At 38.6% G+C, this 20,148-nt stretch overlaps 1 protein-coding gene across 1 annotated transcript in view; it reads right to left on the bottom strand.

Annotated features, from left to right (window-relative positions):
- Window positions 1–11,931: 11,931 nt before the first annotated feature.
- The window catches only part of kitlga (kit ligand a), a 90,077-nt gene continuing 81,860 nt past the window's right edge, over window positions 11,932–20,148 (bottom strand). The window contains exons 7-10 of the mRNA XM_020919175.2: window positions 19,848–19,936; window positions 17,994–18,103; window positions 16,971–17,024; window positions 11,932–15,197 (exon numbers count right to left, since the gene is read on the bottom strand). Of these exons, the coding sequence (XP_020774834.1) occupies window positions 16,997–17,024; window positions 17,994–18,103; window positions 19,848–19,936 (227 nt within the window). The 3' untranslated portion in view covers window positions 11,932–15,197; window positions 16,971–16,996. The remainder of the gene's footprint in view (window positions 15,198–16,970; window positions 17,025–17,993; window positions 18,104–19,847; window positions 19,937–20,148) is intronic.

Raw genomic sequence — 20,148 nt, 5'->3', positions numbered from 1 at the left:
ATTGTATTTTATTGGCATTTACGCCATTTATGACATCAACCTGTCCAGGGACTGAAAGTGGAAATTAGTAATTTTGCTATAACCAAGAACAAGCATATGAGGTCTTTGTGTAGCTCAATGTTTTTTATGTGCATTGTCCCTGATAAATAAACAAATAAACTAAACTAAGCTAAACTTCAGCCTCTCATGGTCTCCGGAGGGATATCTATAGGGAGAAAATAATTTAAAAGAGGAAAATGTTGTGACCATGAATAAATGACATATTGTTTATGTCTGGAACTATATATTATATATATATTAACTGGAGCTCCAGTTAACTTGATACTTTTATCACATTTTGACACTTTGCATGAATACATGTAAGGCTAGTGTTCATTATAAAATTTAAATAAGCCTTGACCTTACAGTAGGGTGACCAAACATGCATTTTTCCCCGGACATGTCCGTTTTTTGCGTCCTGTCCTGGGCATCCGGGTTTTTTAAAAAAATTTTATGAAGTGATGCAAATGTCCGGGTTTTCATGATCTTTCATTGGGCAATTAAATTGAGCGTCTCTCGTAGCTCTCTGTAGCTCAGAAGGAGCGAGCAGACACAAACAGTTGGTCAGCCTGCAACATGCCAAAGCACAAATATGCATTTAACAATGACTTGGACCAGAAATTCCCCATTTTCCGTCCCGGTCGAGACAAGTGGGAGGCCATGTGCACAGTTTACGAGGTGGGAGTAGCTCAATGTCGAGGCCCCACCTCCCACCCCCAGTAAAGTGTCCAAGTTTTCACAAACGGAAATATGGTCACCCTGCCTTACAGTGTCTCTACTTGGGTGTGAATAAAATAATCTATATAAATCTGGCCTATTTACAAAAAATGTAAAAGACAATGTTTCCATTGGCTCCCACCGCTGCGTGCATATATATACGGCCTGTGGTCGTGTGTGGACCACTGCCACTTCAAATGCACATTTTAGGCATAACTGTGAGATTGATGAGCTGGCCATAAAGTCTAGTCTTAAATTAGTCTTGACGGGCAAGAATTTCACATTTGTCAAACCTAGGTGTTTTAAGTATATGTTTGCTTTCCAGCATCAACATGTCACAAATAATTTATTACTTTGGGTTATTAAACCACGACAGGTTCATACATGTTATTTAACTAACTTGTTTAACCCTTATATTGTGTTAGGGTCAAAATTGACCCGTTTTCAAGTTTAGGTATGTAAAAACTGCCATTTGCTTTTTTGTACCGGAATGAGGCTTCATCTAATCCTCAGACACAACTATTTTAACGCAACAAAATCAGTTTTCACCATTTTAGTAAATTGTAAAGGTCTGAAAAAAAAAAAAGTGACATCTGTGGTGTTACGGGTCAAAAATGACCCGGCAGAGAATAGTGGCTGTTTTATGCATCACTTACAAGCTGTAGGCTGCTCTGTGGATCAAATATGGCTCAGTGTGTCCCACAACACACACACACACACACACACACACACACACACACACACACACACACACACAAAAAGGTCGTCTTCACCCACGTGAACTCTTCTCTTTCTTGCAGCACATTGATACATTTTGAATCTAAAATAAACATTGTCATATATAAACAGGGTTTTAGTGAGATATTATCAGCTGTATCTGTTGCAGCATCAGTCAACATGAGCAGGTTCACTGTTTATGAGGCGCTGGATCAGATTTTTGGTCATGACAGTGATTCTGAAGACAGAGAGGAAAGTGAAGCTGAGGAAGATGTATCTGAGGATGAGGATGAGGGCACAGACTGAATAAAAGAAGTGGACTAAGTGAGTGTGACGTCACCCACAGCGTTTGGCGCCGCTCAAATGAAGCTCACGGTTACAGGAGCGAATCTAGAGCCAGGTTATATGTTATGAATAGGATTTTTTGGACGGACAAAACAGCCAAAAAAAAAAAAAAAAAAATCAGGATCATGTGTCGCAGGTGAATACGTATATTTTAAGACCAAAATGACGAGGTTCACAGCAGCAGGTACAGAGAGAAGGACGACAAGATCCTAACATAAGTCAATTGGAGCCAGAGTCAGAAGGAGCCGGAAGAGCCTCCTGGAGAACTTTCTATTTGGAACGCGGTGGCTACAGCGTTAGTTATGTCCATTCATATATACGTCTGTGGATGAGGATGAGGTTCAGTATGACCCTGAACAAGAGCACACATGTGGTGAGGAGAACCCAGATGTCACAAAGACTGAAAGAGACGTCTTCAAGTCAAGAAAAAGTGACAGTTCATGGTCACCAAGCCTCTTGACACCCAATATAATTATACTTATATAAATTAGATTTATATTATATGTATTATATATAAAATTATTATGATTATAGTATAATTATATAATATAATTACAAATTTTATCACTATAGGAAATATAATTAGTGAATTTAAGCAGTTTTTGTAATCAAAAACGAGTGGTATATTTTAAGATAAAAGGTCTGTGCAGCCAAAAAAAATAAAAAAAATAAAAATGTTTCCATGGACATGAACACATACTAAGTTAGTTATGAGGGGAAAAACAATATTGGATGATATCTAGTGTTTTTAAGTATTTTCAGGCTAAGTTAAATCACGGGTCAAAATTGACCCGGTAACACTAAAGACACGTGTAGCTTTCTAACACAATACAAGGGTTAATTAATCAATTACCATCAGTTTATTTGACTAATTTAACTTTTACTGACCAGAAAAACTGGGCATTGGGGGTCTTTGAAAGTCTGTTAGCGCAATTAAATGTCGAACAAGCCATGACACACTGTAAATGAGCCTATAGCACTATATTTTAAGACTAACAAGACAAACCAATTAAAAAGTACAACAACCTGAAAAAAAAAAAAAAAGTCCAACAAGTTAAAGTTGTTAGATACAGTCCATGAAGAACAATCAGCTAACACAGTTAAATCCACAAACAATGGCAGTGATCCATTAATAGTTTTGTTAATTTGGATAAATGTAAATGTCATTCAAACCTGTCAAAACGGGATTTACTTCTCCGACGGTGGAAGGGGAAGGAAGGTGGAAAGGGAGCTTAGAATCCCTCAGTCGTCCAGGTAGAATCCCTGGCGAGGAGAAAATTCAGTTTGTTTGGTTGGAAAATTCAAAAGTTAGTTTGGTTGCGAAACGTCTTCAACCAAACTATCTTTTGTCCGACAAACTAAATTTTCTCCTCGCACTAGCTGTCAATCAAACCTGTTGCTAACGCTAGAGGGAGCAACCTCGGGGAATGAAGGCATCTGATTGGTCCGTTATTCATGTTCATCTCTGGATTTGGACAAAGACGGGGCCGCAAAATATCATTCCGTTTTTGGCCACCAGGACACAAGTTTGAGACCGCTGGTGTAGAGTATGTAAATGTGACCCCCAACCATTCTCTCTCTCCCTGTCCCTCTCTTCCCCTCCTCTCTCCCATCTCTCCTTTTCTCTTCTTTCCCTCTCTCACTGCTACTGTAAATGAGCTACAGCAACAAAATAATTTCTTAAAAAATGATTAATGAAGTATATCTCTCTCTCTTTCTCCCACTCCCCTCTCTTCCTCCCTCCCACGCTCTCTTTCTCTCTCCCCTCTCTCGATCCCTCCCACGAGCTCTCTCTCTCCCCCTCTCCCTCTTTCCCCCTCCCTCTCTCCGCTCTGCATTGGTCCACATTGGTCCGCACCGGTCTGCATTGGGAGGCGTCGGCGCTGGCCTTTCACAGGAGTATTAGAGCTCGGGTGACACCCACGGGATCCCTGGAGTCGCCCATTAGACACGGAGCAGAGACACAGGAGCACCCCACCTGTGACTGAAGAGCTGTGCTGATTCCCACACACACAGAGAGAGAGAGAGGGAGGGAAGGTAAAAGGGTGGAAAAGGAGAGCGATGGAGAGACAGGGAGAGCAAGGGGTGAGAGGGGGAGGGAGTGGGGGAGAGAAAGCAGTGGAAGAGAGGGAGGGAACATGGGGGGGGGGATAGTGTAAGAAAGAGAGGAGAGCACAGAAGGGAAAGGGGAAGTGAGGGAGAGAAAAAAAAAAAAAGGCCTGAATTGCTTGAAATCACTAAGGGTGTTCCACAAGTTTTCATTTTAGGACCTCTTCTTTTCACTTTTTGTTACACTTTTTGCTAAACTTTGTGAGTTTATATTACTTTATTATATTACTCTTATGATCTGACCTATGTCATATAATGTATAAATATTTTTTTCTCATCACAAACAGACCTGGAGTTGTGTTTTGTTTCATTCACACGTTAACACACAAACCCAGTACACTTAGGCCCTATCCACACTGGTACGTATTCGAGTCGTTTTTGTTGCGGATGCAGTGTTCGTCCACACTAATGATGCAAAACAGCTCCAGAGGCAGAATGATCTGGTGCTGCCAGCTCCCACGAATTTATCTGAGTTCCGGACCTGATCCGGCACTGTGTGGACGCCTGAAAACGCTGATACACTGACATAGGAGCTCTAGTTGTGTCCTTATTGGACCACGTCACTGTGACTTGCACCTTCCTGATTTGGTGGGTTCGTGACATTGGTCATGTCACACTATTTCAGAAAACTGTTTAAAAAAAAACCATAGACAAACGGGAAACAGCAGAGTTAGAACTACTTGCTGTGTGGATAAGGAAGGCTTGTGGACAAGCAACAAATCATTTCAGATACGATGATACAGTGATTCATTCCAGTGTAAATGTAACCTTAGGCTGAGTTATTTTTTATTTGTTTATTTCATTCATAAAGTATAAAAAGACATTGACAGTATCACAACATCAAAAATACAATAAATGAATGAGGAGCAGAAAGAAGAGTCATCTTATATTATTTGGTCCCTTTTCCTTTTTTCAGACAATACATCAACACCGATAGTTACTTTAAAACATTTCATTGCAACAACAGAAATCTTCACTATTCTATTCTGGACAACAACTTTTTCATACACACACATTGTACTGGATTTTACGTGTTTTTTTAATGTCATCATTGTGCTTGATTCTTTTATATCTTTGTCAAGATTGTTCCAAAAGTTAACTCCTTTCACAGTAATGCTTCGCTCCATAACCTGAGTTCTGAATCTGGGTTTTTTAAACATGTCGGATCCTTTTAAAGTGTCGAGTTCTTCTCTCAAACAAAAAACACACTATTCCACCTTGTGAAGTCAAGTGGCACCACAGGAAGTGCTCCACACACCTTCATTAGAATCATTTGGAAAAATTCTCCCCTGGAATTGCCTATCACTACAAAACAAAAGGTAAAATGTTGTGGTTAACTTGAAAACTACCACTACATGACATCACAAGGTGGAACAGAGCATTTTGAGCTTTGAAGATGCAAACAGCCGGATAATAAAAGGTTACTCAAACATGTGTGAATGAAACAAAACACAAACCCAACTATGTTTTTGAGGAGTTCCAACATGACTAAAAGCTCATAAGAGTAATTGGCCACGTTTACATGATGTTTTCTAATTCTGCATTAATAGTTCTGAATTAAGTAGTTCAGAATTAAAATATTCTCCTTCGAATTTACATGAAAATAATAATTCCGAATTGAGGTTTACATGAAAAAATATGTTAAATCGTCTTTATTTTACAGAAGCCAAGAGGGGTCACAACAGACGCAAACACCGCAACAAATACAAATGCGACAACACAACAAAAAGCCACAACAAACCAAAAAAAGACACAACACACCACAAAAAGCCAATGGAAATGACCACGGGACTGTATTTTAATGCAAACGCCACAACAAATACAAACGCCACAACACAAACACAAATGCTCCAACACATTAAAAAGCCACAACACATCAAAAAGCCACAATGGAAGTGACCGCGGGACTCTATTTTCCGACGGACCGATCAAGCGGCAAGTGAAGAATAAGAACTACAACATGAAACAAATAATGATAAAACAATAGATTACTTTTATTTACATTTCCAGCTTCTCCGTTCCTTTACTTTTCACATTGTAGTTCTTCTTCTTCACTTGCCGCTTGATCAGTCCGTCGGAAAATAGAGTCCCGCGGTCACTTTCGTTGTGGCTTTTTAATTTGTTGTGGCTTTTTAATGTGTTGCGGCATTTGCGTTTGTGTTGTGGCGTTTGTATTTGTTGAAGCGTTTGCATTAAAATAGAGTCCCCCGGTCATTTCTGTTGTGGCTTTTTTTAGGTTTGTTGTGTTGTCGTATTTGTATTTGTTGCGGCGTTTGCGTTTGTTGTGACCCATCTCGGCTTCTATTTTATTTAATTCCACTCAACACCTGGGGATGGGGAAGGGTTCTGATTGGACAGGGGGTGCGCGAACGTATTTACATCGATTGGAAGAAAACACACACTTCAGCTGCTATCGGCTTTTTTGTCATCTTGGTTTGTCATCACCCCACGGACACAAACATGATTCAAACTTTTTCCCAGTAATTCCAATGATAATTGCGCGGCAGCTGGAGAATTGTCTCATCGCACTTTACGTCTGTCAGCGGAGGAGGAGAAGGGAAGAGTATCGGAGAAGGGAGGAAGAAGACAAACTGAGTCAATGGCTGCTCTACCTCAGCCCACTCCCACATCCCACTCGCAAATCCAAAGAGACGTGGATGAAAGTCCGAAGCCAGGACTGGTGGAGCTGGATCGTCCGGGCCGCATCAGAAGAGCGACCCAACAAGCATGCACTGAACGAACGGAATTATTTTTAAGAAGAATAATGTTTACATGATTGAGGAATAAATGAACTCGGCTTTAAAATCTGAATAAACCACCCACTTATTTCAGAATTAAGATTAATTCTGAATAATTATTCTCATTAGGAATTAAGTGTTTACATGGTCTTTTAAAAGCAGAATTAATTTTATTCAGAATTCAATTAGTTTTTATTCAGAATTCAATTAGTTTTATTCAGGATTAAAACTCGTGGCAAATTTTGCGTAATCTAGGACCTTCAAGTGTTCCATGCTTGTGAACTATCTGCAGAAGAATCACTGCTCTGTGATTAAGTTTGGCACCAAGACAAAACCCAGAAATCCAAAATGTTGATGGAGGGCCCACCTCTGAAGACAGGAAATGTTCTCATGTCAGTCAGAGATAACATCTGCTCATGAAACATCTGAAGCACGCAGTGTGAAGGCTCCTGAAGTGTGCTGGGAGGGAGGCTCCACGCTAATGCTAATGACTGGATTTACTTTGAAGTGTTCTACTGTGCTGGGGGACATGTTCTGACACATGCTACTAGTACAACCTCTACTACTACTACTACTACTACTACTACTACTACTACTACTACTACTACTACTACTACTACGACTACCAACACATTACCTCTACTACTACTTCTCATCCTACTGCTACTACTGCCAGCACATTACCTTTGCTACTGCTTCTCATCTTACTACTATCATTACTACTACTACTACTACTACTGCTGCTGCTGCTACTCCTGCCACTACATTACCTCTACTACAACTTCCCATCCTACTACTACCATTACTACCACTACTACTACTACTACTACACTACCAACACATTACTTCTACTACTACATATCATCCTACTACAACCATGACTACAACAACAACAACTACTACTACTGCCACTACTACCACTACTTCCACTACTACTTCTCATCCTACTACTACTATTACTACTACTATCACTACCACCATTACCTCGTATTCTACTACTACCATTACTACTACTACTACTACTATTACTACTACTGCTACTACTTCCACTACCTCTTATTCTACTACTACCATTACTACTACTACTACTACTACTACTACGACTACCAACACATTACCTCTACTACTACTTCTCATCCTACTGCTTCTAGTGCCAGCACATTACTTTTGCTACTGCTTCTCATCTTACTACTATCATTACTACTACTACTGCTACTACTACTACTACTACACTACCTACTACTTTACTACATACTACTTACTACTACTACATATCATCCTACTACTACAACCATGACTACAACAACAACAACTACTACTACTACTGCTACACTACTACCTACTACCCCCATATTACTTTTACAACTACGTCTCATCCTACTACCATTACTACAACAGCAACAACAACTACTGCTACTACCACCACTACCTCTACTATTACTTCTTATCCTACCATTACCATTACCATTACTACTACTACTACTACCATTACAACAGCAACTACTACCACTGCTAGTACTACCACTATTTCTACTACTACTTCTCAGCCTACCACTACCACCACTACCTGTACGTTTACTTATTATCCTACTACTACCATTACTACTACTACCACTACCACCACTACCTGTACTATTACTTCTTATCCTACAACTACCATTATGACTACTACTACTACTACCACCACATTAGCTCTACTACTACCATTACTATAACTACTACTACCACCACTTTCTCCACATGCCACATGGCCTCCCTCTCCACTTACTACTTCTCTAAGCCCCTGCCCGCCCCATATTTCACTAAAATGACAAACTTTGGACCAAATGAAAGCAGTAAAGATGAGGTATCATTTTTGTAGTTTATTTATGGTTGGTAAATGCTGTTTACATTTGTACAAAAATACAGGTTAGAGTAGAGTTTCTGCAGAGTCAGTCCAGTGGGCGGAGGATTCTTGGATCCGTCAGGTCCAAACCCACTGTCCACACGAGCAGAGCCGAGGGCGGTCATTCACGCCATCTGTTCAAGGTTGATCACAAAGGACAAGGCCATTTTCTTTTAGTTCACCGTTTAGATCGGAATGCCATTTTGAACGTTGTTGTTAGAAAATAGGGGAAAAAAGAAAAAAAAAAAAAACCTCTAACTTGGGATTCCATTGTGCTTTTTAAATTTGCACTATGTAACTTTTCGTCAACACTGGAAAAAACAATATCTACTTAAATTAAAATGAATTCAATTAAAAACCTTTTAGTTTATTTCAGTAGATTCGACTTGATAAGTAAAGTTATCTACCAGTGTAATAAGTGCGTTTTTCTTATTTCAAGCAATATTAGATTTTGTTTCTTATTTTAAGTGTAGAAGGATTTATTTTCATATTTTAAGTACAAAAAGTCTTGTTCCGCTGGCAGAAAATTTTACTTGTCAAGTGAAATTTATTCAAATCATGGTAAAACTTTCACTTGGCTAGTCTTTGTTTTGTTACAGTGAAGGGGTTCGTCACCTTCTGTTTCTATGGTCACTGCTCTATTTGGAATGTTCCACAGTATGACATTAAACAGCTCTACTTATCTTACATGTATTTAGTTACAGGTGGTTTTATAGTTCAAAAATATCTACAAAAACATTCTGACTGTGAGCGGGGTCGCCACTCCACAGACCTGTATTTTGGCCTGGTTTGGTCTCAGTGATGATGGAAAGGCTTAATGTACTGAAACATTTTAGACAAAGCAATAACATCTCCAGAGAGAAAAGCCTCCACCAGAAAAGTTACACAATGCACCTTTAACCTAATAAATGTGAAAATAATACCAATACAAACCCCTAAAAATTACCTAAAAGAAGTATGAAAATGTCATGCATATTTGACTTCTAAACTCCAACATTTGTACATTTTGACTACTGAAACTTGGGCAGTAACTTCCTTTGAAATACTGAAGGAAATTTTAAGAAGAAGGTTGATCCCATAGACTGTATAAAGAAGTGGACCAAGGGAGTGTGACGTCACCCACAGCGTTCGGCTCCAGTCAAATGAAGCTCATTGGTGCTGGTTGTTATTGGGCAAATTTCTAGCCGAGAAAAATAGCTAAATAAAAACTCCAGGATCATGTAGAGCAAGTTAATAGGAACATTTTAAGACCAACATGAGGAGCCTGACAGCAGCAGTTACAGTTCTACTTTTTTTAAAAATTATTATTATTTGTACCAATCTAGATTTAAAAGAAAAAGAAAGAAAATGCATGTTTTGAGCAGCTCAGATTAATTTATTTTAATAAAAATTCATTTTTTGTTTGAACATTTCATTTGAATATATCTTCATACTTTTTAAATTCAACCAAAAATATCATGTTAAATTATTTCCACAATCTGAAATAAATATATAAATGAATATTTTGAAACCTGTCAGAAATAAACAATGCATTTTTTCTTTCTTTTTTGTTTTTTTGTTTGCAGTGTTGTCTTCCTAGTTTGAGTGTAGAAGCAGTTCACTGATCCATGTATCCATCAATATCAATCCTACTCAACTGCAGAAATAAGTACATTGTAAAAAAGTATTTCTGTCAATCATGTTTTTAATTTAAAGGTGCATTATGTAACTTTTCTGATGAAGGATCAGCCCCCTGTTCTGACATAATCATCAACGGTAAAGTGGTCAGATCCACTGGCCCACAGGCTGGTTTGAGTTCAGCTTCCATGAGTAAAAAACTGTTATTGTGCGCTTGGGCAAGACACATAAACCCACCTCGCCCTAGTGTCTGTGTATGTGTGTGTGTGTGTGAATGGTTGAGTGCTACGCTAGTGTGACCATCACTAAATTTATCCTATGTCTTGGATCAAATGCTTGCCCCAATACATACAGTATATATTTAGATCAAAATAAGTCCTATACTCAGGAATTGCGCTGTTAACATGCTGTTTTTAGCTAGTCAAATACGTCTGCTGATCTGATTTAGAATTTTGTCACAGGTTGCCAGATGCCCTTCCCATCATAGAAGTAAATAATGTGGGTGAAGTGTCCTGCTCAGGGACACAACAAAAGCATGTGCAACGTTTGAACCTATGACCGTCTTGTTGATCAGTGAATGCTCAACCAATACACTACTGTCAAACATGTAATTTGATATAAAATGTTTCATGCCGATATGGCCGACTATCCCTCATGTTTGGTTTGCATTTAAAGTTGTACTGTGTAACTTTTCTGGTGGAGAGTCCATCACCTTCTTCATCTTCTCCATACAGATGCTATAGTTTTAAACACAAAGGAATCCAGGCACTCCAAAGAAGTCAAAATTGCATGAGGAAAAATATAGTTAAAAGGCCTTTATTTAGATGGCCAAAAATACTATAGTTTGTTTGAAATGTTGCATAACTGTGGCATTAAAGGGCCAATATTTTGTGGTCTATATTCCAATGTTGTTTCCTTATCACAAACAGACCTGGAGTTGTGTTTTGTTTCATTCACACATGTTTAACGCACAAACCCTGCTTATTTAGGCTAACTTCTTCTCTCAAACCAGAAACACACTGTTCCACTTTGTGATGTCATGTGGTGATACAAGAAGTCATCAACTGTATTTTTACATTTACTCCATGTACCTTCACTAGAATCATTTGGAGGATTTCAGCTCTGGAATTGTCAATCTCTACTGAACTAAAGGTAAAAGGAGCTATTTATTGGAAAACTACCTCTGCATGACATCACAAGGTGGAACAGAGCATTTTTAACTTTGGAGATGTAGACAAACTAATAATAATGGATTACTCATGTGTGAATGAAACAAAACACAACTCCAGGTATGTTTTAGATGAAGTAACAATATTAAAACATGCCTAAAAGCTCACAGGAGTCCATTTTACATAATATACTGTGGGTCCTTTAAACTTATCTCCATGGAGACGCAACCAGGCCAGATCCATGGTAATGCAAGCTTGCTTACATTAAGATTGAATGTGTTTCAAGGTTTATTTGGGTCCGATTAAAACACTCATAATTGAATAAATGAAAGATTGAACAGTTTAATGACATGGCAAAACATCTCCATGGAGACAAGCGGATGACCCTCCACCACAAAAAAGTTACACAATGGGTCTTTAAACTTTGATTACATTTAAATTTTTAGCTTTTTCGTTATGGTGTTTATTCTCTGTTAAAGCACTAACTAATGTGTCAGATTGTCCCAAAAAAAAACCCCCCAAAAAACGAGCCAACAAACAAACCGCCCCAAAGTAACGGCCCTCCGAAAGCTCCATAAATAAAGCAGTCACTTCATTTAAAAATAACTCTATATGATTTATTTATTTATTTATTTAATGCTATTTGGTTTTATACTCTCTCTTTTTTACATTTTTTTCATATTAAGTTTCAAAATGACAACCAACAGTTTTGCCATCCGCACAAGTACAAAAAAAAGAGAAAAAGGAAGTAAAAGGCATGTTGAGGCCGCCGAAGTCATGGACAGATTTCACAAAAACACGATTCAAGTCTTTTCAGGGTTTTTCAGGGATTTTTAAAAATAAAATAATAAAGGTATAATGTTGATTTAAAGGAGACGTATCAGATTTTAAATTGTTTTTGTCGTAAAAGGACGGTAAAAATGAGACTACTGTTTACTCGTCTGCATCTCATTGTAAAGCGTATTTATCCTCCGTGAACCAGGAAGCAAGGCTGGGCGCTGTTAGCATGCTAGTTTTTGTTAACGTAACCATGGACCACTGCAAACTAGTTGTGTTTTTAGCATTTTCTTTTTAAGACATTAAAAGTAAAATATGGTATGGAACCTTTTAAATGTTTCCACTGCATTTTACCCACTCAGACAAAGGGAGACCATGTAAAGAGAAAGGACCCAAGTAGACGGCACTGGACATATTCTCTCAATCTATTGATATTGGTCTGGTCTAGAGTTATGAAATGGTGACACAATTCACACATTAACAAACAAAGCTAAAAAGTTTTAAGATAATCTGCAAACTCAAAATGGATTTAAGTGTTTGGTAGTGACGGGCAAATGAGACGGAGCTCCGGAGCACGTCTCCATCTTCCTGAAACAAATTGCTCCGAAGCACTGCCTCGGAGCTCGTCTCGCAGCAGCCGCTCACGTGACCAAAGTGTGGAAGTGTCGGTCCCTCCCCCTGCTGCTTCGCTCTGCGTGTCAATCGCTTCAGTGTATCGAAGCGTTTCATTGGCTCAGGGAATGTTCCGCTCTGCGATTGGTTCAGAGCGTTCAGAGTGTTCAGGGCACTTCCGTGGTTTGACAAGCGCGAAACTGCTACAGTATAAAAGATGCACCAATATTTCTTAAAAATGTTGGGTAGTGAGGAGTATTGTGTGACGTTAGTGGGGATTTTGGTGACTTTTGGCATTTGTTTCATTTTTGATGGCATCTACAAAAGCGATCCATGGAGTGGGATCACTTTGACCTAATTCCACCTAACAATGTAACCGATTTTCTTATTTACAGCTGCTATTTATGTTGCTCTTTACATATTATTTTAAATCATCATTATTATTGTTGTTGTTAGGTACGGTGTTTGCTCTGCACACAAGTATTGTCTTACACTAACAATACTTCATCGATGCTGAGACACCTGCGTGCCAATGGTTAAATTTGTCCACTAGAGGTCAGTGTTTCTCCAAGGCCTCAAACACGTCAAACCATTTGAGACAATATTGCGACTGAGGTGTCAATGCTTCACGAGGCTCTATTCGCCCATCACTAGTGTTTGGTTTTCAACAAAAAGGTGAGAATGACTAACTGAAAAGGAGTCGTTTTAGGCTACGTTTAGACTGTAGCCTTAAGTGACAAAAATATGATTTTTTCACCCCTATGTGATCTCTGGTCTTTTAATGACAGGCTGAACGACACAGATCCAATTTTTTCAAATGTGACCCAGGCCACTTGGATATGTGCTCCTAAAACCGATACATATCTGGTCTTTTGACATGTGACTTCAGTCTGAACGGCCAGGTCACATTCATCCCACCTACACGTCAGGCTCGGAGTCTAGTCAATGGAGGGAAAGCGAGGTTAGCGAGTGAATTCAAATTTGAGGGGATCGCTGTGTTCAGGCCAAATTGGAGGGGTCTTATCAGAACTGGGCGGTTTTTGAAATGATTGCCAAAGAAATGTCTGAGCGCGGCTACCAGTGGTCCTGGCTTCGATATCAATGAAAAATAAAGAGCCTGTGAGCCAAATACAAGGAGGCTAAAGACTCAAACAAACAAAGCGGCCGTGGACGTGTAACCTGTCCAGTTTACGAAGAAGTGGACCGTATCTTGAGAGACAAGCCCAGAATTTAGGCGACTTCCTTGCGGGACACTTTTGGGGCATTTAAAGTTCACACACAAGTCGCATTTAATTAGAAATTTGAACGACCTCGCAAAAAAATCAGACAAAAAATCCGAATTGAGCTTTAAGCCCAACAGTCTGAACGTAGCCCAACTTAACTTTCAGACACAGCAGTGCCTTCAGTTAACATCACACCCCCACGGAATGTTGATGAAACGCTGTAAAGTATCATTATAATTATTTGATTTGTGCTGTTCAGGAATTATGAGATTAAAACGTACAGTTCAGTCTCAAACTAAACCGGAGTTAAAATATCGAACTGGGCAGATTTGCAAAAAACGTTTTCATTTGCTGTTAACTTCTGTGCTTGTACTTTTGATCTTTTCCTTCAGATTTTCTTCCTTTTCTCTTTTCTTTCTTTTTCAAATGTATTCAATTTTCTGTCACCCTGAAAAACCTTGTACAGGACTTGAATCCGGCAGCTCCTCTTGGTGAAAAGTCTATGGATAATGATCAGAAAAGCAGCATACTTTGGTCAAACTAATGAAACCCATTCATAAAAACTTAAAAACAAAAAAACCTCTCGCGCTGTGTTCGAATACAACTGTAACTGTGACCATTAGAAGAAGGTGCTCGCGCTTAAAAATGACAACTTATTTTTACATCGCCATTAATAAATAAATACATCGTACACCCCAATGGAACAAAAACTTTGAGAGAAACTCCAAAACACAATTTATTTCGTGGAAAAAAATTGGACAGGTGAAGAAGCGGAGGTAGTGAAGAAGGTAGTGGACCCTGCCCGATTTCAATTCAAAAATTCAGTCACTTTCTGATGGTTGAAAACGCGGCAGGTTCGTAGCAAGAAGAAGGATGCCATCTTGAATCCTGTACGGAAGGAGAAGCCATTTTTTGTAAAGTTGGACGTTTGAAAACCAATAAAAGGGTTAGCTCTCGTGTTCTCTCTTTGCAGAAACTCTCTTTAGTTCAGTCTTTGTGGGGGTTTAACGCAGTCTTGGATAGAAAGGCAGAGAAGACAGCCACGCATTTTGAAGATAGTTTTGTTGCTGGGTGACACAGGCAAAGCAGAGGTCGAGTTTGGAGTTTGAAATGGTGAGAGATCCGCACCGACGCGTGTTTTTTGGGGGAAAAGTTCGTCCAGGTTGAAGCGTCTGGAAAGTTCACGCCGTGGTGTGGATTCTGCTCCTGCGAGACAACTCCGACGTCAACGCGAGAAAACCGCACGGCCCTGTGGGAAAACAGAACAGAGTCAGGGCTGAAGCACACTTAAATGTTAACTTACTTACACTTACACTTAAATCAGAATTTGAATGCATGAAATTAGGAGATCGCAAAAGCTGCAATTTTTAGTAGCATTGTTTTCAAGATAAAACAACAAATCTCCTGTCTTATTTTTCATAACAATGGCTAATCCTGTAGTTTAGATCTGCACAAACATGCAGTCTTTTTGTCAAATCTTCTGGATGTGTTTAAAATGTGAACTTTGAACTGCAGACTAGAATTATTAGCCCTTCCAGACCTAAGATCAATTATCAAGATCAATCGCCTGGATTTTTTTTTTTAATTTCACTTTTAAAACTTCCACTAATGAAGTGTTACACATCCTTTTTTTCAGTACAACCTGTTATTTCACAGTCTGCTGCTGTAGTTGTGTCATATGGCTGTAATGAAAACTATAGGACCAGAAATACAAATGAAAAAAAATAACAAAAAATAATAATCAGAAAATTAAATTCACACTCTTTCATACAAAACACACAGCAAACATGTATGAAAAACTTTTTTGGACATAAAAAAAAATCATTTAGAGCCTTACCTAGAAAAGTGCAAAATTGCAAGTTTGTAATTAAAGTAAAAGTATCCTTATTGCCTCAAAACAAAACAAAAAAAAGTAAAATTTCCCTTTTACTTTCCAGGTGCTAGTTATGGAAACAGCTTGTATCAGGTCCAGGGCACAGAGCCACATCACTTCCTGCATTTTCATGGGGTTTATTACATTTGGATTTGGACATTTTGACTGAAATAAACTTTTCAAATAAAAATAACAAGGGATGTGTAATTACACAGACCAAGATGCATAATTTGCCATTTATTTGAGAAATAACTGCACTTAGAGCGACTTTTTCAATTGTTACAAATACAGATGCTCAGAACAGTCGACCATTTTGACTCACTACAATCTTGGCCAAAGTTTGGGCCAATCAAAATGGATGGATGCTCATGCATTTGGCAGAAAACAAAAGTTCCTATTGGACATTTGTTTTAACCTATGTCATCACGCAGCGTCCGTGTGATGTAGGATAATGCCGGAAATATGCTCAGAAAGCCACAACTCTCAGCTTTTGAAGGGAAATATTAAGTTTCTGCTTTTTATGGTTGGCAAGTTATGCACGGTTATGTAAAACATGTCTGTTGGTCTACATGGGTTAAATAAAAATCAAAATTGTAATGCTTCAGTCAGAAAAAATAGCAAATTCAATATTTTCACAGTATCGTGCAGCCCTTCTGTGTCCCCAAGTATGAGGTGAACACATTTTCTCATTACAATTAAAACTGGTTTATCCTTAATTACAAAAACAGTGGACATGACTATATTGTAATTTGATATTTTGGTTCTAAAGATGTTTATTATCAGAAAGCAGAATGAGCCTCACATAAGTGTCACTCCTGAAATCCAGTTGTTTTAAACCTAAATTGCCTCTCTGATCTGAATGGTCACTACCTAAACCGGAGCACTTGCAGAAAATGATGGATTAGTGCTAGTGCAGTCTTTGTTGGGTGTATAAACTGGTTTTAGTTGAGTGAATGAAATTATTTGATACTTTTGGAATTGTCAATAAAGTAAAGAACAGTTTAAAACAAAAAACAAAAAAAAAACGTACCAATATCTATGACTCAAAAACATGCAGATGATACTATATATTGATAAATACTGGGAAAATTTGTTGAAAAAACTCATCAAGAATTATTTGTAGAATAAAGAGTAGAATCGGAATCGTACCAGTTTGTGGCCGATGAAGAGTAGCTTTACACCGTCTCCACGGTTAGCTGGTTTCTGTGGAGGAGAAAAAGAATAAACAAAGGTACAGCACTGTATTTTTGAGCAATAAAACACCCACAATTTCACAAATAATGCCATTCTGTGATACATCAGGGAGACAGACTCTACAGCAGTTCTTCTCAAATAGCAGGTGTGATGCTGTATTTTTATTTTTATTTTTTTGATGTACTAGAATAAAGTGTAATTGCACATCCACTACACTAGTTGGCGGTATAGTGTCGGGTTTTTGGAAAAAATATTTAACAGGGATGAAAAGAAAGGCAGAGAAAGATGGAGATAATGAAACAAACGAGTCTTCCAAAAGCTAAGACGAGGAAACATGTCAAACCGTGTGTAGCGCTCGGCTTCACTGTGAGTACAGTGGGAAACGAGGAAAGAGCCGCGTGTTTACTGCGTCTAAAAACGTTGGCAGTGGACAGCATGAAGCCAAATAAATTAGGGCGTCACTTAAAGATATTACACCCCAGTCATGCTGATAACCCGCTTGAGTTTTTCAGTGAAAACGTGCCGAATATTGCCAACAATCATCCCACTTTGAGGATACAAATGATAGTATTTATAGTCGCAGTGGAGAGTGGAGGAGCGCAAAATGTTTTCTTCTTCTTTGGGGGGCATGACAGAAAATAATTGAAAAGCACTGCTCTATAGTGTATCTTTAAAGTGTCAGTAAAGTATTTTCTTGTAGTAAAAGTGTCTTGTTGTTGCCCCAGTACAGATATATTGTATAAGCAGCTCTTGAAGTTAAAATTAAACCGCTGTGTGCTGCCTGCATGTAATTATAAAGCGAAAAGTGCACTGTTGGCATGCTATTGTTTTTCGTCCATCACTGTAAAACTCCGCTCTGGTCTCTGACAGCAGTGAAAAATGCTCATAAACCCATCGTGATTTTCATTCTTTAAAGCTGAAGACAGTAAAATTCGGGTACAGCGCCTTTCGCTTTGGGACGGCGGCTCTTGCTCTTACGTTTCAGACACGTTGGCGTCTAGCGGAGCAGCGCCCCCTTCTGCTCCTGAGAAGAGTCCATCTTCAGCCCGAGCCTGGTCCCGATCCTCCAAGCTCCTCCGAGACCGCAGCTGAAACACAATACAGGTTACACTTTTACATTCAGTATCCTCAATGTGTTTGGAGTTAATAATTTGTGGAACACTGATAGAAATGTGTTCGGTTACGTGACATCAGCACATTATAGAATCCCTATTTGCAGACATTATCAACATAACCATGAACGCTTGTATTGATCACAGGCTCCTGAAAATGTGCTGTTTAAATTCCACCATTAGAGGTATATGTAGAAGTATCAAGTATCAAGAGTATCAGGACTGAGCTGGAGGTCAGAATTCTCAAGTGGAGTTTACTCTTTATCTGTCAGACTGAAGATGACCTGGTTTATGGTTCATATCTCTGGAGTTACTGGGCCTATCCACATGAAACTAGCGCAAAGTTCAGTGTCCTCTCTGTTCGTGCAAATGAACAAGTTAATTTTTCATAATAGCTTCAGAAAGTGGTGCCGTTATTCAACCTCAAAGATGTGATTGCTGTCAGATGAAAGGACTTTTAGCCATGTGATTAATATGACAGGTTTGTGGAGCCAATCCCAAGCAAATAAATGCCATGTTTACATGAGAGCTTTAACAGGGTATCACCAGGTTTGACAACTCCAAATTTAAGACTTTTTATAAGAACACTCACATGAAAATTAAGACCAACATCGCACCCATTATGCAGGCGAAAAGCTCCAGATCCAATTCTAATAATGACCAGCCAACTACGGTACTATATCTACAATCTAAGAGCCACTATGGATTAAACCTGCACTTCCACATGATCCAGCCAGCGTCTTCCTCCACTCTACTGATTGTTTACTCATTGCCGTCAGAGCTAGAAACCAAAGTATTGTTTGCGCATACTCCATATTAGAAGTTTATTCACATTAAGTGATTTCATGTTGTTATTTTTTTTTTTACCTCCCTCCATTTAACATTGCACTGCAGCCCGATTGAGCATACAAAAAACAGGCTAATGAAATGTAAGACCTTTGTGAAAAAAATAAGACTTGGACAACATAATTTAAGACTTTTTAAAGCCTTATTTTAGGAACATGAAATTTAAAATTTTTTTAAGACTTTTAAGACCCCGCGGCTACTCTGAATAAAAATAATTTAATTCTGAAAAGACACTTAATTCCTAATGAAAATGATTATTCGAAATCTTAATTCCAAAGCAAGTGGGTGGTTTATTCTGATTTTAAAGCTGAATTAATTTATTCCTTGATCATGTTAACGTTTATTCTTTTTAAATGTACTTGTGGTCGTTCAGTGCATGCTGGTTGGGTCGCCCTTCTGATGTGACCCGGACGATCCAGCTCCACCAGTCCTGGCTTCGGACTTTCATCCACTGCTTTTTGGATTTGCGGGATGCGGGAGTGAACTGAGCAGCCGTGTCCATGTGTCTGTGGTGTAATGACAAACCGAAATGACAAAAAAGCCGGTAGCAGCTTAACTGTGTGTTTTCTTCCAATCAACGTAAATATGTTTGTAATTAATTCAGAATTATTATTTCCATGTAAATTCGAAGGAGAATATTTTAATTCTGAAGTATTTAATTTCAGAACAATTAATTCGGAAATAAAAAAACTTCATGTAAATGTGGCCAATGAGAAGGTTCATCATTTGTGAATCATAAGTTTGAAGATTTCTTTCAAAAAAAACAATTTATCTCCCATAGAGTTATATACTCCCTCCATCTGACACAAAAAAACCCATAGTATTAATCCAACTACCTCCTGAAGTTATGGAAAAAATACAAAAGTTGATGTACCTTCCATATGAGGAGGAAGATGATGGCTAACAGAGGGATGAAGAGTAGAGAGAGGAGGCTGCGTTCGAGGACTTCAGACCAAAGCTTTTCTGAAACAAAAAGACAACACAAGGTCAACAAGTAGCGTAAGGAAAGCGAATACAAGTACCTCCTAAAGCTGATGTTGAAATTGTTGAAGATGAAAAACACTGACAATTGGTGTGTTATTAATGCTCATATCTTGATTTAGGGATTAATAAAGCTAAATAAACACCCAGGATCACGTAGAGCAGTTTAAAGACCAAAATAATGAGACTGACAG

Source organism: Boleophthalmus pectinirostris, unplaced genomic scaffold (genome assembly GCF_026225935.1).
Source record: "Boleophthalmus pectinirostris isolate CB_2022bp ecotype Guang Dong unplaced genomic scaffold, ASM2622593v1 HiC_scaffold_2, whole genome shotgun sequence".
In the NCBI taxonomy this organism is placed as follows: Eukaryota; Metazoa; Chordata; class Actinopteri; order Gobiiformes; family Gobiidae; genus Boleophthalmus; species Boleophthalmus pectinirostris.
Note: the sequence above shows the minus strand (reverse complement) of the source record. Positions and strands in the feature narration are given on the sequence as shown.